Source organism: Drosophila willistoni, assembly GCF_018902025.1.
Source record: "Drosophila willistoni isolate 14030-0811.24 chromosome XR unlocalized genomic scaffold, UCI_dwil_1.1 Seg143, whole genome shotgun sequence".
Lineage (NCBI taxonomy): Eukaryota > Metazoa > Arthropoda > Insecta > Diptera > Drosophilidae > Drosophila > Drosophila willistoni.
The window spans coordinates 573,719-590,552 of NW_025814056.1; the positions used below are offsets into that span (position 1 = coordinate 573,719).

At 33.0% G+C, this 16,834-nt stretch overlaps 3 protein-coding genes across 5 annotated transcripts; 1 reads left to right on the plus strand and 2 right to left on the minus strand.

The window, feature by feature from the left end:
• Positions 1-3: 3 nt before the first annotated feature.
• Positions 4-821, minus strand: LOC6646328 (vacuolar ATPase assembly integral membrane protein VMA21 homolog). Of its 2 annotated transcripts, XM_047011979.1 has the most exons (3): positions 755-821; positions 600-690; positions 4-537 (listed from the first exon to the last, which is right to left on the minus strand). In XM_047011979.1, the coding sequence occupies exons 2-3, from the start codon at positions 684-686 to the stop codon at positions 292-294; spliced, it is 333 nt and encodes a 110-aa protein (XP_046867935.1). In that variant the 5' UTR covers positions 687-690; positions 755-821; the 3' UTR covers positions 4-291. The 2 variants fall into 2 exon arrangements, with proteins under 2 accessions (XP_046867935.1, XP_002069021.1); XM_002068985.4 differs by lacking the exon at positions 755-821 and having other exon boundaries at positions 600-724.
• Positions 822-1,231: 410 nt separating this feature from the next.
• Positions 1,232-5,596, plus strand: LOC6646365 (rho GTPase-activating protein gacU). Of its 2 annotated transcripts, none has more exons than XM_015177609.3 (3): positions 1,232-2,166; positions 3,566-3,718; positions 5,150-5,596. In XM_015177609.3, exons 1-3 carry the CDS (start codon positions 1,764-1,766, stop codon positions 5,305-5,307), a joined length of 714 nt encoding a protein of 237 aa, XP_015033095.1. In that variant the 5' UTR covers positions 1,232-1,763; the 3' UTR covers positions 5,308-5,596. The 2 variants fall into 2 exon arrangements, with proteins under 2 accessions (XP_015033095.1, XP_002069022.2); XM_002068986.4 differs by having other exon boundaries at positions 3,566-3,744; positions 5,150-5,249.
• A 2,839-nt stretch (positions 5,597-8,435) lies between these two features.
• Positions 8,436-10,393, minus strand: LOC6646366 (L-threonine 3-dehydrogenase, mitochondrial). The gene is made up of 6 exons (XM_002068987.4): positions 10,200-10,393; positions 9,876-10,125; positions 9,678-9,804; positions 9,455-9,602; positions 8,966-9,071; positions 8,436-8,900 (listed from the first exon to the last, which is right to left on the minus strand). Exons 1-6 carry the CDS (start codon positions 10,357-10,359, stop codon positions 8,579-8,581), a joined length of 1,113 nt encoding a protein of 370 aa, XP_002069023.1. The 5' UTR covers positions 10,360-10,393; the 3' UTR covers positions 8,436-8,578.
• Between the last annotated feature and the right edge of the window lie 6,441 nt (positions 10,394-16,834).

Here is a 16,834-nt window from a genome sequence, read left to right on the forward strand (position 1 = left end):
TGATTCTATTTTACGTGTTTTTTTCTTTTTAATACAAATTATACATACAACAATAATATGAAAAGAGAAAAGTGTGAATTTTCTTGTCTGTTATCGAGAATTATGTAATGGGAGGAAAACGATTACATTTACAGTTAGAGGGAGCTACACCGTCCCCTCGTACAACAAATCTTTCTCTCTCTTTCCATCTGGCACTATGTCTCCCCGTCTCACATGCTCAGTCCAGTTCTATGTACAGCAGTAATTATTTAAGTGGAAATGGTTAACAGTACTTTTAGATAAATTAGAAAGCTAGTCCAACTTCTTCGATCCTGAGCCAGGTGCTCCAAAATACGCTCGATATATGTAAAGCCCCAGGGCCAAATGGAGGGAGACCACAGCACCCACTGCAGATGCAATGTTTACTTTCATTTCTGACATGCTAAAGAAACGATCCAAAACGAAACCTTTCATCAGAAAAAAGGTTATCACGGGGAGGAATACAATTAGTAGACAATAAAATAAAACCGTTTTGAAAGAACTGTAGTCCTGGGAGTCCTGTAAATGTGAAAAGTCATAAATAGCCGGTTGTGCAGTGAGACCTCGATTCATTCGCTTACTTGAGAGCGCTGTTTGGCCAACTTTGAGCTGCCGCCATTGCCATTGACTCCACTGCCTCCATTGCCTTTTTTGTTCTTATTCGTCATTTTGCTATAGTTAATTCAATATTTTTAATAAACTTATTTATTTTCTTTTCTATTTTGCTTTTACATGCCTTTTCGTCAGTATCGAATACGTTTCCCATTGCCAATCACATGATGACTTTGCTTATTCGATTAGTCAAAAACGATAGAACTGAACTAGTTCTAAATCTAGCCCTCTGAACCAATACTGAAACTATTGAACTATCCGAATAAGTCTAGATCATTTGCAATTAAAAGCCCAACCATTTTATTTTTTTTATGTTTGTTTTTTCTTTCAATGTGGTTTCCAATGGGGAAAAAAATTGAGCGTTCTAGTAAGATATCAAGCGAGTTAGTGATTGAGAGTTCAAGCAAATGTTCCGAGTAGGAGTGAGCTACCTAGTGGAGTGTAAGAGCAGTATATAATTGACTGTATTGTGGATTTGCGCAAGCCAAAACAACAACAGGTGATTTGAATTTTTAAAATTATATAATTAGTCTTAATTATACTAACTTTTGTTTTGTTTAATAAAATTGTTACATGAAAGAATTGGAACTGGAACTGCAAAGTGAACCAGTTTAAAGGTGATGAGCCTCATTTATCCAACACTGGGTTTTATTATCGGTAGATGAAATACAAAAGAGAATGCAAAGTAAACGTGACGAAGACGCGTAGCAAAGCGGATGCCGCGAAATGTTAAAGACAAAAACTTGCTTATTGGTTTATTTTTAACATCAGCCGTCATCGTCGTCGCTGCGCTTGGCTCCATTTGCGTTTGCTGCTGTGCCGTGTGTGTTGTTAATTAAATTTATTTCAACATTTTATTGCGTATTTTACTTCGATTTAGCTTTCATTACATTTCCCCCCTTTTTTTTGTTTGGTTTGCTACTCGTTCTTGTTTTACTGCAGTGCAGTAATTTTTTGAGAAAAGTCTATATACTATATCTACATAAAATACGAGCGAACATACGCGTACAGTCAGAGTCGTCAGGTTGATTGGTCAGTCAGTCAAACGTCTATTATTTGTTATACTTTTTTTTTTTTTGGTAAATTTCCACTACCCCTAAAAGTTCAAACCACAGAAATATCCAAACATCAGGATGGTCTTGACCAATTTCGAGTGCTGGGCACATGGCGATTCGGGCGCCAATTTCGAAATGGTGCCAACCACCAGAATGACGGATCCGTTCAATCCACGTGCTGTGGCGTCTGCCTCCAATGGCTACTATGGCTATGCGTTTGTCAATGATGCCAATAATAATAACAACAACAACAATAACAACAACGATAATATTACCAGCAACAACAATGCAATGGAGCAATGTATGGCAGAAGCTGTAACTCCTCCAGTTACAACAGTTAATCGATGTAAAAAACGTTGCGGCGGCAGCGATGCTGACGCCGATACCACCGCCGCCTCCATGGACATGGATAACTATATCTCTGCCATCAAGCGTTGCCGCTATGATACTGATGCCGATCTGGCAGCTCAATATTGCAACGGTAAATATGCCTAGTAAAACACAAAAAAAAACGAAATTCAAATTGAAAAAAAAAAAACTAAAACGAAAAGGAAAACTTAAAGAAAAACAATTAAATGTGTAATTTTAGTTTTTAGGTCTCTCTGCGCGGCCTTGACTTTAATTGAGCGAACGCGCCGCGTTTGTTGCGTGGAAAATTTCGTAAATTTTTCATTACAAAATTCGTTTGTGGGGCGATTTATTTCTCTTTACTTTTTCTATACTCCACAAATGTGCAAAGTAAGCGAGTATATTAGGTTGATGCTAATTGGCGAGATTTAGATGTAAAATTTGCGCAGAGAGAGAGAGAGGTAATAAAAAGTTTATAATATTAGCTTTACATTTCTGTTATACACTGTTATGACTACATTAAATTTTTTCGAGTGTGTAATAGGTATATTTAAGTCGTTGCTTAGGATTTTTACATTTTAGTTGACCTGTAGCATAAGCGGCTTATCAGTGCTGAGACAGGCGATAAGCAACAGGGATACTCTCTCTTCCTTTCGGCGATGCGCCATAATCTATTTCCATTCACTCATTTCTCCCCAAACAAACAAAACGATTGTAGTGACTAAAGTGACTACAAACACATGTAAAGTTTTCGATGCCATATATTTATTTAAATATAATTCATAAGAAAAGTATCAAGTGTAGAAGAAATAAAAACCACAAATATCAAACAATCTTTAAGATGAGTTGTGAAAGTTTTGAAAAATTTATCAATTGTTATCAGATCGTTTTGTGACAGTTCGTTAGACTATTATATTCTCGCAATCCTCGAGTTCCCTCTAAACTTCCTATTTGAACTAAGTATGTATATTTTCTTATCGCTTTTAGTAGTAGGGGTCCCCCTGACAGCATTTCTTATCAAATTCAAGGTACGAGGTATTAAAATTTTACAACAAATATCACCGAAGTTTGTATGCCCTTATAGATATTTAATATTATGTTGGGATCAGTTAAAGTATAAGAAGCTATGTGTATATATACATACGTAAATCGCTTCTAGCCAACTAAACTAGTCATTTTTATTTATTCATTGCAAAGTGTTTGTCTAAATGTATAAGCTTTTCAATAGAAACTCCTCTTATCATTTAGGAAAAATTTTTAACATTTTGTTTCTGATAAGGGAAGACAAATTGCAACAACATTTCCCTTGGTTGTCAATGCTTTTGATTGCCTGCATTTGTTTTTGGTGTCTATTAATACACAAACGGCAATTGGGTCATCAGTGTCCGCTCGGTTAGAAGGGGGTGGCCGAGGGGCAAAACGACGCGTTCTCAACGATTAATGATTGCTATGATTACAAATCGAGTTTTCACGCTCTCCTTTCTAATGGTTGTTTCTCTTCTCATTCTTCTTATTCCGTTGTTTTTATACAGATTTCTTTTCACTACCTGCCACACAAATAATCGGAACGCAGGCTTGTCTAATGGACTATGATATGGATCAACAGCAGCAGCAGCAGCAGCAGCATCAGCAGCTTCAGCAGCATCAGCTCCAGCCACCACGGAGTATACATCAGCATTATCAAGGTCATTTGCATCGCGCTAACCGTGATGTGAGTCGTTGCATGATGTCGCACATGATTTAGAGTTCATTTATACAAAAAACAACAAATATATATATAAAGATATATATATATATATATATTAAAAATGTATATAACAAATGCACTCAAAAACATCCATAAACACACACACATACGCACATTCAGCAACAATTCACCAAACGATGCGTCTCTCTGTCCCTTTCTTTATTATACATTCAAATTGTTAAAATAGCTTAAACAAAAACACAATCATTAAAACAAAGAAAGTAAACAGAATAACACATTCAATATACAAAACAAAAAAGCCGCCTCATTGTACAAAAACAAAACAAAAACGATAAATAAGAAACCAAAACAAGAACGATAAATGTTTAATCAAATGAAATTCTTTACCTTATATACCATTGTACTTAACAAATGAAACTACTTAAAAACAAAAAAAAAAAACAACAAACAAACATATATTCTGAATAAGTTACCAATCGATTGCAATCAAAAAAACTAAACTAACAAGCTAAAAAAATGGCAATATTTCAATATAAACTTAAGTTTCAAATTGGCTTCGATAATCCTTCACAAAGTGTGGGACAAAAACTCTTAAAAAATGATGTATGTAACTAAAACAAAAAAACAATAAGCTTATAAATTTAGCCTAAGATTTTTCTTAAGTGCAAGATATTTCTTTCGTTCCACTATATCAAACCACCCTCCATATTTTAAGATCTTCGTTCTCTCCTACTTATTCACATATATAGAATTCTCTTCAATATAGACGTCCATATACAATTTAACTCGAGCAGGGAATACTTTTCATGCTCTGTTAAGGGTTAAATAGTCGTTTTTGCGCAACATTTTCTTTTTCCGGATTATAGAAAGTCTGTTTATTGCAACGTAAACTATAATCCCACGTCAGCAAGATGTGCCAATTGAAAATATTATTTTGGTTTTGCAATAAACCAATTGCCTTTATAAAAAAATATCCTTTAAAGCTTTCCCGGGATTAAGAATGAATAATTTGTTTATAAAACTAAAAGAACAAACCTCAAAAGAATTTCGAAACTAGAGTAAAATGAATAACAATTCAGAAATTGCATTTTGTTTAATTTCGCTTTTATAGCTCGAGATTTTCTAAATGCATTTGATAATTAAAATTGTATTTTTGTTTTTAATTTTTTTTGAAATTAAGTTAATGTAAAATAGATGGGAAAAAAGTGAAAACGTATATACAAATATACATATATGAAAAGTTCTGTCAGTTTCAAACACTTTGTGAACGATCTCGAAACAATAGTAAAAAAAAATGAATTGAATTGAAATACAAAATCAAAAAAAAAAATGAAAGAACTAAAATAAAGAAATCAATAAACTGAAAACTGATAGACAAACTCTCTCTACTCTATCTGCTCGTTTACAGACACAGACCCCACAGACGAACATTCAACCGATCCAAAGCCCCTAAAGAATAGCCAAAATATTGATTCTGATGAGGCGGATTTATATATAGCCACGCATGGCGGTTGTTTGCATCACTTCGATATGCTAAGCGGGGAGCATGAAGAGTTTGATATCTAGATTACTAACTACAAACCAAAACTAACAATTTTTTTTGGGTTGTCTATATATATATAGTAAGCACCTACATATATATACATATATATTGTTTTCGTAATAAACGTAATCCTTGCATTGTAACTAAATCCTAACCTAAGTATTAATGTGTAAGCAATCATATCAATTAAAAGAGAAAACAAAATAAAAAAATCGGTGCTTAGTTTTAGTTTAATGAAATGTAATAAATAGCTTTGAAAAATAAACTTTTTTTTTTGTAGAATCGTTAAGAAAAACGTTTGTAGAATATTAATCGTCTATTGTGTTGGATTCATTTGTCTTTCTAGTAAGTTGTATAGCTATAAAATTGTTCTAGTTCTAGTCGATATAGATGCTTTTAGGAAGTTCTATTTGCTAAATAGCTGTTTTAGCTTCGCGTAAGTTAAGTTAGCATGTATTTTCGACTTGAAATCGTTTGCATCAAATGGATTAGGTTTGAATGTTTGAAAATAATATTAGGCTACAGTTTATAAATTATTTGGTAAATACTTCAATTTTGGTTTTGTATTTTTTGAAACAGTATATCATTTAACCAAGTTAAGGTATCTTGATTATTAGTTTAGAATGTGTTTTGGGCCAACATTGCCTTAAAATTGATATCCTTTAGTTTTGAGCTTAGTTTTATTGTCTTTTTTGTTATGTACCTACATATGGGCATTTCCGCGGTGTAGCTACAGACGTTCGTACACATTCAAATGGAAAAAAAGTTAGAACACGACGCCTTTTAAAATAATTGTTTACTTTTTTACATGCCTCTGGTGTTGAACTTTATTTAACACTCAAGAGAATGTAAGCTGTAGTGTATTTTTTTTTTTAAATTTTGTAAAATGTGACGCAGTTCGCACGGACAAAAACGAAAGTTTTTTTGGGAGCCATTTGCATAAGGAAGGATTTCAGCGAAACTAGAGATAATTTTAACGTAAAAAAAAAAATTTAAGGATCATTCTTGAATGGTATTTTGAAAATACTTTTGTTTCATATTTTGCTTTAGAAAAATATATTCAATTTTTTCGAACGGACATGTCTACATTTTTTTCTATCAAATATATTCAAGTTTTTTCATTACACTTAAATCTAAAAGCATTTTTGATGATGCTGTTCACCCTACCAAATATACCGGACTTAGTACTTAGAATGGTAGAAATTAGCACTTTAAAAAGAATTTAAAAATTTTTGAAAATTCAAAAAACTAAATTTTTTCTATTTTGTTTTTTTTTCAATTTATAGTTGAAAACTATATTTGCTCCCAACCTTTTAACTTCTCTTGAGTTCTGAGTCTCTTGATTTTTGGCACAATGTGAACTAATCCTCTTTTTCGGTGGGCGTGGGCAAAGAAAATTCGATAATTTATAAATTATGCGGGTTGCATTTAATCCCGACTTTTTTTTTAATTGGTTGTAATGTGAGAAATATTTTTTGTCAAACCTTTTCCTTGTAACAGCTTGCCTACAAAAGATAGATAATAAAGAAAAAAGTTATTTAAAGTACTCAAATAAAATAAAAATGATTTTATACCTTTGCATTCGATTTGCTCATTACGGTAAACTAATATATTCTCAAAATACAACAAATATTAAAATTTAAATATTTTCTGATAAGAATTAAAAAAAACAAATAGTTTCAAGATGGTTTAATTTTTTGCTCTTGGTCTACACTTCCGCGGAAATGCCCATATACTTACAAACTAGTCTGCATAAGTAGTTTTGAGTTTATGACTTTATTCTGCTAATTAAAGATAAATAACGTTCCAAAAATTAAATACAAAAGAAATATGTATCATAATTGCCACTTGCTGGGAAAATATTTTGCTGATTTTCCCTTTCATTATATTTGTGAAAATGTAAAAGATAATAAAATCTTTTGGTCATAAGCATTTTGAAATCCATTAACAATGAGTAGAAAAAAATAAAACTCCAGATATTTGGATTGAGACAAGTTATAGATATAAAAAGAACTAAACTCTAAACAAGAAATTCGCAAAACATTTTTAATAATCTATTTGGAGGTTCATTTGGATAAATAGGCATAACATCTACATTTTTATTCGACTTTCATATTTTAATTTTATTTTAAAATTAGATCGTTTTATTCAACAATGCATTGCATAGTTTAAATAAATTAAAAACTTTCGAAAAGACATGTCAAAGTTTTCGCAACTCTTAGGTTCACTTCAGCACGACAACGTCTTAAAATCAGAATATTTTATTCAAAACACTTGTGCCACTAGTGCATATTATAGTATCCTAATGTCCTTTTTGAATTTAAAATTTTTATGAAAGCTCAGAGTTAGTAAACAAAATTAAACGACTTTTGTGAGTGAGTGAAAATGTAAACTAAACTTGTTCCTTTTTAACTGACTCACTTCTTCATTCAGTGACTCAATTATTCACTTGTTCACTGACTTACTTCACTTGACTCAGTTGTCTTCTGATGATTGTATTGTTCTTCTTACACTGAATCTAGAAAGGATCATGAACTAGGCAGTTCTATTAAAGATTTATGAGAAGTTTCTTTTATTTTTTCCTGTGCTTTTGGAATTAATTTTATTTATTTTTAATTAAAGCAAGCTAAATACTATATCTGATTAAAGGATTTCTTGTTAATATTGTTCATTATAGATGCAAGCTAAGCTCTATCTATAGTAGGACTTTCTTTATCGTTGCAAACTTTCGACTGCTGATAATACATCCTTTATCACAAGAGTATAAAACTGATAAGTGACATTAGAATATAATAAATTGAGTACAGACTGAACCGAAGAGTAAGTGAGCCAACTGAACAAGTGAGTCAAAATGAATCGTTTGGCCCAATGCTAATTAATACCAAATATCACAGAGGAATGAGACGTGGAAATCATCTTGATATGCCATCTATCAAATGTGGTGGCTTTAGTTCCTATAGTCTCCAAAGTTTAGGCTATGATTCAGACGGACTGACGGCTAAGATCCCTTTATGATCATTGGTGGAGGAAGGGATTGTGTTGTTGGTCTGTTGACTAACTCGCAAGTAAGTATATAAAAAGTAACCGATGATTTCTCAACCTAAACATAATGAAAAATAAAATTACTTGTTTGTCTTTTGTGGTATATGCATGCATATATTTTCAAAAATAAAACATAAATTGTACATTACTTGACAAAGGGGGGATAAATGCAATTTAAATGCAACATTTTCTAATTCGATTTTGAGTTAAGAATACTATGTGCAGCATGGATTCGATCTGCTCGCAAAGGGTTTATATCTTCAGGGTCTGTTGCTCCTCATTCTCGACATTGATATAATTATCACGCACATCCTTGACCATAAAATCAACTAGATTGCCCAAATCATATTTATGCTGCCAATTCCAATCACGTCGTGCATCCGAATCATCGAATACCTGTGGCCAATCATCCGCAATTAGTTGCCTACTATCAGGTTTATAGGTCACATGAAGATTTGGTACATGTTTGCTAAGCTTATCGAATAGCTCCTCGGGGGTAAAGGACATGGCGGTAACATTATAGACTCGACGCTTTAACTGCTCATTGGGGGCACGCATAAATTCCAATAGAGCTCTGCAAATGAATCACACAAATCAGAAAAGCATAAACCCGTATACCTAGGTAAGTAATCTACTCACCTCAGACAATCCTCAATGTACATCATGGGCAAACGTGTATCGGGACGCAGATAGCAGGTGTATTTACCATGACGCAAAGCCTCATGAAAAACAGCCACAGCATAATCTAAGGAAATTGCCAAGAAGATAAATGATAAGTAAATTTGTCGATCAATTATTTGGGGGCCTGACTGTCATGTCTGTCTGTTCGTTCCTTCATCTATTAACAAGTTAAAGAGGTTCATTTAGTTAGTAAGGGAAATTTCCTTTCTTTTTTGCTTTTTTTTTTTTGAGGGGTAAATTGCCTTGTGCCACATATTTCATACGTATGTATGCTACTAAGTACACTAGTATGTATACTAAAACTAAGTCATTCACTTCAGTCACTTCAGTTGAGTTGTCATTGTCATGCCCATTGGTTTAGGTTAAAGTGGCAAACAATTGAGCGGAAATTGGATTAAATAAAGCTTGAAACGTAGCTTAGGGAAAGTTCTGTATGCATGTATTTACCTGTAGTGCCTCCACCTGGTGGATCACTGGATATAACACCAGGAAAACGCAAACATCGAAAATCTAGACCAAATTTATGATAATAATATTCACCAATTAGTTCAGCGTGTACCTTGGAAACGCCATAAATAGTTCGAGGACGTTGAATCTACAAGAAAAATAGAGAAGAGACACTAATGAACTCCAACAACAATTTATTGAACAAACATTTTGTGTGGATTACCGTTATATTGGGTGTAGGATTACGTGGACTATCCGGACCAAAGGCACCAATAGTACTAGGTACAAAAATGCGTAATTTATATTGTTTAGCCAGCTCAATCACATTATGAACGCCCTCAATGTTGACTCTGCGATGGGAGGAAAATGGTAAAATATGTATATTCTTCCCTCCCTCTCACGCTGTTAAGTAAGGACTCACCTGACTGCAAGTGGAACATTTTGCTCACCCACCGCACTGAGTAGTGCTGAGAAATGTATTAACCAATCAATGCGATGATCTACAACAATTTTCTGTAGACCCTTAAAATCCAAAATATCAGCAAATATATATGGTCCATTCTCGAGAACTGCTTGACTTGGCTTAATGATATCCGACAGAATGACATTCGAATTGCCATACTGAGAGCGTAACAATTTGGCACACTCGATGCCCAATTGTCCCAGGCCACCTTCAAAAAACACAAGAAAAAGAATCTTTGCTAGAAACGACAACACGTGGCTGGCCATCCACCAGTTCACCGACCTGTTATGAGAATCTTTGGTGGCCTATTTGCTACAGGAAATTGGTGAACTTTTCGCTGTAACAATAATTGATTGAACACAGAAGGTACAGCAGCGGCAGCATATGGTTGGGTTTGTGATGGCTTCACTAGAGCCAAACTGGTCAAACATTTTCGAAACATTTTCCTAGGAATATCTATGAGCTAAAGCGTCGCGAGCGAGTGACAATTTTCAACTGATTTCGAAATTTGCAAATTCCAACGCACTAACTAAATTTCCGCTATATGTTTTATTTTCCTTCATCGTCATCATCATCATCATCATCATCACCATCACCCATCATAATCATCATCATCATCATAGTCGTAGTCGTCGTCATCTAAATAAGTACGTATCGCGTGAGGCATTCGTTGCTTTTTGACTTGGCAGCAAGTCAATTTTTATTATGAAGCAAAATCAGACAGAGGTGAAGGAGCCAGAGAGATGGGACGAGGCGGAGGAGAATGGGGAGGGCCCAGGGATCGGGAATTGTAGGGGTCTGTCGCCATGGCAAAACACTAGTTAGTTAGTCGTGGAGGAGGCCTGGCAATTGACAATACCAACAACAAAATAAACGCACATTCAGACACACAAATGGGTTTCCTTTTCGGTGTTTGTCTATGAATGGAATTGCGTGGCGAGGCAAAAGGGGCACAGAAAGGGGAAGGGGTTCGCATCAGTTCAACATTTGCCTTATTTTTGGCATTACAGGGTCTTTTTTGCAACAGGTAAAGTCAGGACAAGCCCCCTTTTTTTGGGTAATGCTTTTTATACATACATACATATATGTATGTATGTACTTATAGTGTAAATCTGGGGCATCGACTAGGCAACTCAATCTCTTTTAATTACTCTCAAAAACACATACATCTTACATGTTTAATTTTAATTTTCTTTAACTGAAATATTAAATAAATCGGGCGAATTAGAGATTCTGTATTATTAAATTATTATTTTAAAAATATTTCAGAACATTCCTTGATTTATAATGTACCTACCTAAAAACATTTTCTTTAGATCTTGATCTTAACTAAACAGCGGTAACTATAACAATCTATATTCGGGGTCATAATGCAAATTAGAAAATCATCTTTCAATGTAAAAGTTAGAAAACGACTCGGAAATGTATTGTTTTTTTCTGGAATTTTTAGACATAAACTTAAGGTTTATGTTAATGTTAAACTGCCTTTTTTTTTAGACTGTACTGCCTATTTCAAAAAGTTATATTTGACATATTTAAAAGGGACTTTCAGCATTGTGTGAAAAAAAAATTTAAATTGATTTCTTATAAAAATTATGATGTATAATGTAATTATATGTATATATATATATTACAATTTACAATTACAGATTCACAAAGTTAGCGCTATTCGATGTACTTTGCTGTTCTTTGGCTTAAAAAGCTTACTTGATCATTAGCTTGATTAACATTCCAGTTTTAAAGTGAGTTTAAAACCATTAACATAAGGTTTCGCTTTCAAAAATCGTTTTAAATTTGTCAAATTTACAGATTTGCTAAGTTGAGAGTTTTTAACAATTTTCAGAATTTTTGAAATTAAATTTTCGTCAATTTAACCTATTTTGGTGAGAACTATAATATGGTAATTAAATCAACTTTTTAGTGTTCCAATACCCGGCATAAGCATGGGCGGAAATGGGAGAAACTTTGTGCCTTAAAGTATGCAAGAGGCAGTCGAAAAATTCGTTCTTTAAGACATTTTAAGAAATTTTCAGCATTTCTGTGGATGAATCCTCAAAACAAACATTGTCTATAGATTTTTCAATGACAAGGTATACAAAAGATTAGAAATTTGTTTAAAACAAATGTTGCATACTTAAAGGGGCTAAGTTTTACCTTTCACAAATAATTTTAAAGATACTGAATTCGATGAAACTTGAAGATATTCTTAGATAAAAAAAAGAAAAAAAATTGGATGTTATATATTATATACATATATATTTGAAGATTTCAAATCGAAGTCCCTTTCAAATACATCGATTTTGTATCCGAAACGAGCACCCTGTATTGTCTAGTTAAGTCTGCACGTTTGGATCATCCTATCTGTTTAAATTCCCATTTAAATGACAATATTCTAATGCATGTATGTACATACATATATGTATGTCTTTTCACCCAACATCAAATTAACCTTGCCAAACGAAATGAAATTGAATTTCATGGTCAAAGTTTTGAGGGATTAGTAACTTTGGACGAACAGATTTAATTAAGAACGAGTCGGCGCTGCTGAGCCCAATAACTAATACGAATCAGACTTCATTAAATGCACGTGTAACTTGATCTGATAATGAACAAAATACACACATGTATATAGCGATTCATATGAAAATGCATCTTATTATCAGTGGAATTGGAATACAGGGTGCTCCATTAAGCAATCCACTCGACCACCAGCAATGCGGCCAAAATGGCCTTGAAAATGGATTATAATAAATATTTTTTTTTCATTTTCGCACTTGAAGTAAATATTATTTATAGAATTTTCAAATAATATTTGTGCTTATTTGTTTTTGTCTTTTTTGCTAAGAAGAATTTTCACTCGCCCGTATACAAGTACGTTCATATTATACAGATATGTATATAGATTTGTAGGTATGTATATATTTTAGGGAAACTAATGTGTCTGGCTGCATTTGGCACCAAAAAAACCAGACCTGATCAGCCAAGCGTCTCCGTTGGCGACGTTTTACTTATGTAATACCAACAAAATTATGGTTACGATTTAAGCGCTTTATGAGGCCTTTAATTTGATTTACAAAAAAAAAAAACAAAGACAAAAGCCCAACTAAGTAGGAAACGACAGAAATTTTTGACATGAAAGCGAAAAGAAAGACTTTTCGTTTTTAATTGATTTTCTGTTTTGGTTTGTTAAGTTAAATTAAAGTTAAGTGAGAGCAACTTGAACATGGATCATGTGTTTAAAAGAAGCTGATGTTCCGTCTCCCAGGGACAAATATTAATTCACCTAGTCCAAATATATACATATATTCATATGTACATACATACTTATGTATGTATGTATATTTTTGATGAGCATTAAGAACCCAAGTTAAACTTAACCATGTTTGTTTGTTTGTATTAATACCTGCATACCTAAATAATGATATTATATTATATATTATATATATTATAGTGTGGGCCAATTTAGAATCGTTAATCAAAACAATTTTTCGAATAAGCTTCGTTTTCCAAATATCTCTGTATTTTATAAGAATTTTTCATATTATGAAAGATTTCTCACTGTCATATAAACGTATATTTCTGTTGATTATGAGAAATTTTGTAATCGATGGTTTCTTTAACAAATGTTATAGTGGTTCGATCCGTGGAATTGTCAAACTTGCTTGTTTCATTCGAGTAGCTTTCCAATTAAAGTCGTGAAGGATAGATGAACATGGGTATATTGACTCGACTTTTCACGCTGATCAAGAATATACAGATATAGTTTGTGGTGTCATAAACGGAAACCTGGCTAATTTAATTATATCCTCCACACGGGTTACTTCCACTTCCGCTTTCATAATCCGATATATAAAGACTTCTCCCGCAATATTTCATCAATCGTTGTTTGTGTTTTGCAAATAATAAAAGTGCTTTTGTGCTCGAAAGAGTGAATGAAACAGCTTATGCAAAAAGAATGAACTAGATTAATTTGCTCTTTCGAATTCGATGGAGTTCTTTAATTTGTAGTATACCACAAAAAGCTTGCCGTCTGGGGATCACATTTTTCTGGTTCCTAATGGAATAACTGACACATTTTGCAAAGAGATTCCATGGACACTTTGAAGATCATTTTGGCTTTGGCCTTAACTTGCCACAAGCAATTTCCTCATATAATTCTTCTAGTAATTTCACTTGCAATTTCATTATAAGTCTAACCTCGTCGTAGACAATAACCTGACCAGACCCAATCCAATTGTCTCCGGTGCTGTTGTTGCTGCTGCTGGTGGCTTCTGCGGTCACAGTTCGGATCACTTGCTTACATTCCACTCACACACAACATGGCATCCACACCCCTATCCCACACACAGGTAAAACGAAACAGTTTTTGGAGTGAAATTCAGCCAAGTGTGGCGATTCCGACTCCAACTTCCAAGCTCCAATATTGCACAGGGCAGGAAGCTTATAGTTATGGTAGAAATCTTGAGTAATATCAGTTTTCGCCTGCATACCAAACGAGACGGTTCGAAAGCACATCAAAGAAAAATTCCGAAAATTGTGTAAAAACGAAAAAACAAATTTAATTTTTTTTCTATTTTGTTTGTTTCGAAAAATTTTCAAACCAAAATTACATTAAATTTTTTTAATTAAACTGAAGTAAAAGTGAAGTGTTTTTTTTTAATAATACAGAGAATATTGCATATTGTTGTGCAAAAAAAAAATTGTAAAATCAATTGCAAAATTGTAAAATACATAATTTTGGATTACCCAATTATTCAGTTAGCGGATATTTTATTATTTTTTGGATACTACACTGTTTGAGATTGAGTAAGAAATTAATGGATTGAATACTTTTCTTCAATTTAAATCTGAATATGTTGTAAAATTTTACTATAAAGCACATCCTCGAAGCCTACAATTAGAGAGCCTTAGAGATTCCCCACTTTGGTAATAAAAACAACCAAACACTTAAGTCGAAGACCCTAGCAGCTAGTAGTAGTTTAATGAAAAAGTTTTGTAATTATTACTAGATCTAATATTCTTCTATGGAATGAAAACTCCCGTTTTAATCTATTTTACTAACTTTTAATGTTAGAACTAAACAGTTATTTAATTAAACTGAATAGAAATCAGAGCTTAGTGTCTCATGGGTGAAACTGTCGCACACATAGTCACACACACACACACACATATAGAGATCTCTCCCAGATCTTTGTAGGTGGAGGAGAAACAGATGGGTGGGTGGGCGAGTGGGTGTTTGGAAGGCACACTTAGTTGCGCCTGCTACAAAAGAAGAGCTCAGCTCTGCTCTCCCAAAAACGACTTGCAAACAAATTACATGGAGATCCAACGATCACACAAAGAAGAAGAAGCAGATGATGATGATGATGAAAACGACAATAATTTCAAGGTTCGTTTGATGTAAACTCCAACTTTAAACACTCCCGCCTCAGCTCTCAGCTCCCAGCTCCCAGTTGGAAGTGCTCCAGCATTTGCTTTAGCTGGCTTCGGTGTGCGCATGCGTAGAGAGCTCTCCGTTTAGGAGGAGAAGACAAAACAAAGTAACCAAATACTCAACGTTTCACTCTATAGCATAGCATAGATTTTGCAGCTGGCTGTTATTTTCTATTTTTTTCGTTGTTAAATGATTACAAAATTTTTCGTCGTTGAAAAGGCCCATGTTACGCTTCTTGGCGCAAAAAAACAAAAAAAAAACGAAAAAAAAACAGAAGAGTTTCTTTTTTCTGTTTGAGTTGCGCAGCTTATGCAGTGGCACTGAAACTCAGACTCTGTCTTTGGATATATCTCTTCTTCTCTTTTTGTTGTTGTTGTTTTCTTTATTGTTCAGTTATTGCACAAGCCAAATAACAACAACATACACTTCCTGTGCCACACACAAAAACACACACCTGACCATAATGAAATTTATGAGCCATTTAAAATGTGCGTAAGAAATTGATAATACTTGCAAGTTAGTTAAGATGCAACAGTTAAAACGAAAACTTTCTCACAATCACTAAGTCTTTCTAGTTCTAGAGGCTATCACAGTTAATTGAGTTTCAATTTCGTTTTATGTACAAGTTTCTCTATAAAAGTTTCCTTTCAAAACTTGTGATACATTATCCAACGTTTGATTTCATGAGAATTAAAATATAGTTTGGAATATTATAAAGTAATCATAGAAGAAGTCTAGTCTTAAAATTCAAAGTGGTTTCTAATGACACAATAACTTTTATATTTAATAGCTTAAAATATTTAAAAAATTCAATTTTTAAACTTTAACTATCTATGTAAAACTTACAAAAAAAAAACAGGAAAATGTCAAAGTTATATTTAAAAAGAAAATAGTTTGTTTAATGCGATTTTTGCTAAAAATAACCACTTAATATTATGTTATATTAACTAAATATAAGCAATGTACTCCACGAATTTTTTATGATTTGCAAACAATTATGATTAAAAGTCAAGTAGCCCCGCTTTGTTGTTATCCGACTCTAGTAATGTATTGAAATATTGAAACCTTTAAAGTTAACACTTTTCAAGGTGTTCAAAAGATTTTTGATTTCTCAGCTGATGATGATGATAAAAGTGCTGGCGGGATATCGTTGCTTGATTGATGTTTCAGTTAAGCAAAGAAGCTCTTTTATCACAGCTTTCTGTAGGACTTTCTAGAATCTCATAAATGAATAAATGAATTTTTGTATTTTTTAAAAGTTAAGAAAATTATCTTTGACTATACAAATTAATGCTATTCTATATATGTATATGTTTCTGTCTATATTTTTGACGTACTTAGATTCCTAACATTATAAGCCTCTAAATATATTTGCCGTTTAAAAAAATTTGTTCTTTCTGCAATTATATGAATAGGTATATATAATTTTTATTAAAATCTGATATCCTCATTTCTGTTTCATAAATTTTGCATGGGGACTTAT